Raw genomic sequence first — 6,161 nt, 5'->3', positions numbered from 1 at the left:
TCCTTAGCTGCTGGGATTACAGACAGGGGCTACCACATGGGGCTATTCTTGTCATTTTTAAGAGGATTTAATGTACATTGAGAAGAAATGCCCCAGGGACCTGTGGGAGTTAGGACAATATTTATTTTTGGTCAAAGGAGAAAAGTAAGTTTGGTTCAAGATGTTTGCAGTTGTCCATGCATTCAGAGTTCGAAGGGCTTCCAGTTTGCTCCGGTCTAAGGCGATTTTCCTTTGGGAACTGGTGTTGGGTAGGGTTCAAATATCCACCACTTTCTACAACACTTTTTCTCATCATTGCACACACCAATGATGTCATCTAAAGGTGAGCATGCAAAATCCTTGCACATCCCTTGCAAAGCGATGCACTGCTTTTCTCCTGGGATAACACCAGTCTTTCCTGCACAGGAAGAGATTTGACAATCATTAATTCACTCTCAAATGGTTGGAAATGCACATAAAGCAATAAACCTCCAGAAGGATGGCTTTGGAATAGGGGACACATATTGCCACATGAAAGGATCGGATACAGATGAAGCTCAACATTTTCAGGGAGAGGGGCTCAAAGTGTGGGATTATACGCACCTTGGAGGGGTAGGCTGATTTTTCAAAGATTTCAGAGATATAGCCTTTGCCTGGAGCAGTACATTTTGAAATGTGTGGGGCTGTATGTTACTGTTGCTTGACTAGGAAGTTCCCTGAGGAATTTAGTGGGTAAGGCACAGCATTGCTAAGTTTCTTCTCCAACAGATTGTTCTATGCGCAATGCTACAATGCACAATGTCCACCAAGAAGCACCATTTCAAAAGTGGTACCCACCCTTACTCCTGCCTGTGCCTGCGTCATGCCTATCAAATGGCATATGGTCTCACTTCATCTCCTTTTGCAGATATATACCAGTCCTTCATCTTAACTGTTCTCACTTCAGAACTCTGTGGTGTGCGCGCGCGTGTCTGAATTCACACTGGTGCTGAAGAGCACATAGCTCAGGTGCTATGTCTGTATGCTATGTCTGAGCACATAGCTCAGTCATCTGTAGTTTTAATCCCTTCTTCTTGTCTTTCCGGGATAACCAGGGCTCATTCTTTCCCCTGACACTTCTGTTCATGTCCCTTAGTAGAAGTTAGTTTCTGACCATCCTCTGAAGCCACCTTGCTCTCACTTTGTTTTTTATATCTTGTGATACACCAGCTCTGAAGGGCTCCTTGGGGTGCCTAATCTCTGTGGTTTGATGAACAGTTTGATGGCTTTTTGGGATCTGAATATTTTTGTTGTTGTTTTATACTTGAGCTCCAGGTTATCATTATTGTTTCTCTACTCCGTAGCAAAATATTTCCAGTCAGGTGAGCCAGTGCTCCCTTCAGGGCAGCGTCCACCCAGCGTGGTTTTCTTACACTCTGCCGTTAGGTAGTAGATTAGAAACTCAGGGTCTTTGTGCAGCAAAGAGAATGGAATGATAGGGGAGTTGGGTGATATCCTGCTAATACTTCCCACTCTGCCCGCTTTTTCTGGAAGAGAAAGTGGCTATCTTTCAGGGAAAGAACAGTCTCACCAGCCAATCATGGAAGACACTACTCAGCTCTGGGTCTTCACAGGGCGCAGACTTCCTGCTCAGTGGCCTGCTGGACTTGGTGCCGCTGCTGGTCTTGTTACTTCCCATGCATTTAGTGCAAAATCTGATAACATTTATAGGTTTTGTTTTTTCTTTTTTCCCCCTTGAGGTACTGGAGATTGCTTAGGGGTGGTCTACCACTGAGACATATCTATAGCCATTTTTACTTTTTTGAGACAAAAAGTTTCTGAGGCTGGCCTTGAACTTGAGATCCTCATGCCTCAGCCTCCTAAATTGCTGGAATTGTGCATGACTGAACCCAGCTGACAGTCAGGTTTTTAATGAAGCTAAAGTGAAGAGTTATTAGTACCAGACAAAATAGAGGAAGAGGCAGTCCTGTGTCATATGAACTTGGAGGTATCCCATGTAGAGTGAGGTGGAATGTATGAACTGTGCTAAAAAAAGAGCAAAAATGATTCATCCCACTGGTGCTGTGCTTCCTGCTAAATGTAACGTTTAATTTGAGGCAATATCTTCAGAACAGAAAGCCAAAGAGTTGTTTTGCCAGTCTTTTGCTAAGGACTGTGACATGCCCATGGCACTTGCTCAAGTCAAGAAGATAATATAAAATTACTTGATTCATAAGGAAGAATATTCCTTCTTAGATACTGAAATTTATTTTCAGACTTATTGACATTATCATAGACATATAGAGCAATGGAGCAAATGACTCTCTAACAGCTTCAGAAGATCAAACAAGTGAGTGGCTTCAATTGCACTTAAAAGAATTTTAGAGATGAATCAAGAAAGAAATCAAGTTCAGTGCCCACAGACATTAGTTTGAAAGATGTGAACATCTTGCCATAAATAATGGAGAAAATTTTTTCAGGTCTGCCTGGATCTGGATGAAACAGCCAGAGATGATCATATTGCCTTCTCACTTTGATTCCACATTTTAACATTCAAACTTCTGAATCATATGTCTTATGCTTATAAGTTTGTTTTTTTGGAGCTTCATTCCATTGTTTATATTGTCTCCAAATTCCTCTGATCCTCAATTTATACTGGTGTCGTGTAACTTGATGCAATCCTTTCTTGTTGAGCTCTATCTTAATGGCCTAACTTTTACCTTTCACATATGTTTTTCACTAATAGACTCCATATTCCTTCTTTCCATAACCAAGTCTGAACCAATGGCTGCCATTTTTGGGAGACTGGTGCCCTTGTGCCCCAGTTTTTATATTAAGCCTTAAGTCTCATGGCCAGGGTTCTGACTTCTAGTTCTCTACTTGGGTCCTATTTTCTAATCATGGAGCTTTTGGCTCCACTTTAGGTTAATGGAACTCCTTGGTTTGCTCCTTAATTTTGATCTCATCAGTTCTAGGGACGTGTTAGACTTCTGAGTACCCAAGGCCATGCATTGCATCAGAGTTATGTGCATCTGAGTGGTTTTCTTAAGAACTCACCTCTACAATCATTTCACCATCTTACCTTTTGGTGTTATAGTCACAAAGAGGAAGAGAAAAGGAAGAAGGGAACGGAATCTCATGGTTGTGTGCCCAGTAGAGTGGTGAGCGGTCAGTGATGGTGAAACACAGGGCTTTTATTTATTTCTGGGGGCCTGAGGTTCCCCTTGGTCAGTGAAGCTTAACAAGTGAAGAAATAAAACAACTTCCGTTGGAATAGTTCCAAACCTCAGAATCTCTAAATTTGGTAACAGATTAACCTAATCATAGGAAACGAGATGGCTAATCTCTGGGTTCTCAATTTCACTAGAAATCAGTACCTTTAGCCAATTTTCTTTCTGTAAAAACTTTTAAAAATAATTTCTTATTTCTGCTTTTTTAAAGTTTTTAAACTGGGATATGATATTTGCATTTATATATGGAACATACTGTTGTAATTCAATACATGCATATAATGCATAATGACCAAATCAGGGTACATAGAATTTCCATTTTCTCAAATATTATAATTTCTATTGGAAAGCTTCAAACTCTCCTCTATTTTTTCTCTTTTTTCCTCCTTTACATTTTTGATGTACAATTAATTAATGGCTGTAGATGACAGCTCTCTTGTGTTGTCTTCCCCTACTTTGTGGTTGGTACTTCCTTACCTTCTCCACTTTCTGTCCCCTTCCCGTCTCTAGTTAATTTCATTCTAGTCTCTACTTCTATGTGAAAAAGTTTTTTACCTTCCACAAATGATTGAGAACATGCCATATTGTATTTCTGTGCCTGGCTTATTTCACTTAATGTAATGTTCTCCAGTTTCATCGGTTTCACAAATGACAACAATGTCAGAATCCTTTGGGAAACATCCTGGAAAGAGTTTTGCTAGTTTGGTAAAGTGTCCAATTCATTTAAAGAACTTAGTGGAGTGAAATCATGTGGTATTTGTCTTTCTGTACCTGACTTATTTTACTCAATATTTTTATCTTCAGTTCCATCCATAGTCCTACAAATGACAGGATTTCATGCATTTTTTTTAAACGGTAAACAGCTGTTCATTGGATATACATTCCACATGTTCTTTATTCATTTGTTAGTGGATACTTAGGGTGATTCCATAGGTAGGCTATTGTGAATAGTGTTGCAATAAACAGAGTCAGGTATCTTTTTAATGGAATGATGTCATTTCCTTTGAAAAATATAATGTAGTGGGACTGCAGAATCATATGGTAGTTTTCCTTTTAATTCTTGAGGGAACTCCATGAGGTTTATTTTTTATTTTTTTTTTAAAGAAAGAGTGAGAGAGAGTGAGAAAGAGGGAGAGAGAGAGAGATAATTTTTTTAATATTTATTTTTTAGTACTTGGCGGACACAACATCCTTGTCTGTATGTGGTGCTGAGGATCGAACCCGGGCCGCACGCATGCCAGGCGAGCGCGCTACCGCTTGAGCCACATCCCCAGCCCGAGGTTTATTTTTTTAATTAATTAATTTTATTTTAATTTTTGGCACAAATGGAGCACAACTTTTCATTTCTCTGTTGTTGGTGATGTAGAATTACACCATTCATGCAATCATACCCATACATAGGGATAATAATGTCCATCTCATTCCACCATCTTCCCCCACCCAACACCTTTCCCTTCCCTCCCCTCTGCTCAATCCAAATTTCCTCCATTCTCCATTGCCCCCCTGCCCCCCATTATGGATCAGCATCCACTTATCAAAGGAAACATCCGGCCTTTGGTTCTTTGGGATTGGCTTACTTCACTTAGCATGCTATTCTCCATGGGGTTTTTTAATAGCGGATGTACTAATTTATATTCCCACCAACAGGTATGCGTTTTCGTTCTCCATATCCTCACTAATATTGGTTTTTTTTTTTTGTCTTTTTGATAATAGCCATCCTTCTTCTTCCTCCATATTACTTCCCCCTCCCCCTCCTCCTCCTCCTCCTTTTTTTTTGCTACTGAATTGTTTGAGTTCCTCACAAATTCTGGAATTTAATCCCTTGTCAGATAAACAGTTGCAAATATTTTATCCTATTCTGTAGGTTGTCTTTGACTCTGTTGATTGTTTCTTTAGTTATGCAGAAGCTGTTTAGGCTGATGTAATTCCATTTGTCTAGTTTTGCTTTTGTTGCCTTTGCTTTGGGCTCCCATTCAAATTATCTTTGCCTACTCTAATATGTTGAAGTGTTACCTTTGTTTTATTTTAGTATTTTCATAGTTGGAGTCTTTGGTTCATTTTGAGTTGGTTTTGTGCAGGGTAAGAGAGGCCTAGTTTCATTTTTTTTGCATGTGTATATCCAGTTTTCTGAGCACCATTTACGAAGAGGCTATCTTTTCTCCATTGTATGTTTTTGACTCCTTTGTTGAGAATCAGTGGTTGTGAATGCTTGGGTTATTCATGTACTTCTATTTTGTTTTCTTGATCCTTTATGCCAATACCATGCTGTTTTAATGTTTAATATCTTTGTATAATGTTTAATGTCTCTGTGGGTTGAACATGTTTGGAAACTTTTTAATTTCCTATACCTGGATGTTCATATGTTCCAGTTTCTTTCTTTAGGTAAGCTTTCTGCCTTCTCATCAATAACTCTCATGATGCAAATGGTATTTCTCTTGATGGTGCCCTGTGAGTCCTGGAGGTTGTTTTCATTGTCATTCTTTTTACTTTTTCTCCTCTGAATATTTTCTGAGTTGAAAGACACTTTTTTTCTACTTGATAAATTCTGGTTTGGGTACTCTATATTGAATTTTTCATTTCATTCATTATAGTCCTCAGTTTAGAATTCTGTCTGGTTCTTTTTTATGTTGAATTTTGTAGGTAGGGTGTTTTCCTGATTTCACTGTGTCATCTCCCTGTGCCCTCTTCTTTCTTGCTGAAATACCTTAAAACAAATATTTTGAATGATTTGCCAGTCAGTTCATAGATTTCCATTTCTCTGGGGTTGGTACTCAAAAATTATGGTTGCTTGGCTGGTGTCATGTTTCTTCAGTTTTTCTTTCTTCTTCCTTTTTTCATTAACATATGGACATTGGATGGTGCAGTCACCACTTCCAGATTTTACAGGATGGTGTTTGTGGGAGAAGATTTTCTCCTATGGATGAGTGCTGGTTGGGTGAAGTGGTAGTTTCCGCTCCAGGGAAGACATAGAGG

The 6,161-nt window shown here is 39.2% G+C and overlaps 1 protein-coding gene across 1 annotated transcript; it reads right to left on the bottom strand.

Annotated features, from left to right (window-relative positions):
- Positions 1 to 215: 215 nt before the first annotated feature.
- Defb130b (defensin beta 130B) lies at positions 216 to 3,098 on the bottom strand. Its single transcript, XM_076852247.2, has 2 exons — positions 3,041 to 3,098; positions 216 to 397 (listed from the first exon to the last, which is right to left on the bottom strand). The coding sequence occupies exons 1-2, from the start codon at positions 3,096 to 3,098 to the stop codon at positions 216 to 218; spliced, it is 240 nt and encodes a 79-aa protein (XP_076708362.1).
- Between the last annotated feature and the right edge of the window lie 3,063 nt (positions 3,099 to 6,161).

The sequence above is a fragment of the Callospermophilus lateralis genome, chromosome 4, assembly GCF_048772815.1.
Source record: "Callospermophilus lateralis isolate mCalLat2 chromosome 4, mCalLat2.hap1, whole genome shotgun sequence".
Taxonomy (NCBI): Eukaryota; Metazoa; Chordata; class Mammalia; order Rodentia; family Sciuridae; genus Callospermophilus; species Callospermophilus lateralis.
The sequence above is the reverse complement of the archived record's forward strand: the minus strand, read 5'-3'. Positions and strand labels throughout refer to the sequence as shown.

What these genes read in the sequence shown, in the direction of transcription:
- Defb130b (XM_076852247.2), bottom strand. Translation starts at nt 3,098, where the DNA reads ATGAGATTCCGTTCCCTTCTTCCTTTTCTCTTCCTCTTTGTGACTATA. An exon ending in TGTGACTATAACACCAAAAG is followed by an intron (nt 398 to 3,040) that starts GTAAGATGGTGA and finishes CTTCCTGTGCAG; the next exon opens with GAAAGACTGGTGTTATCCCA.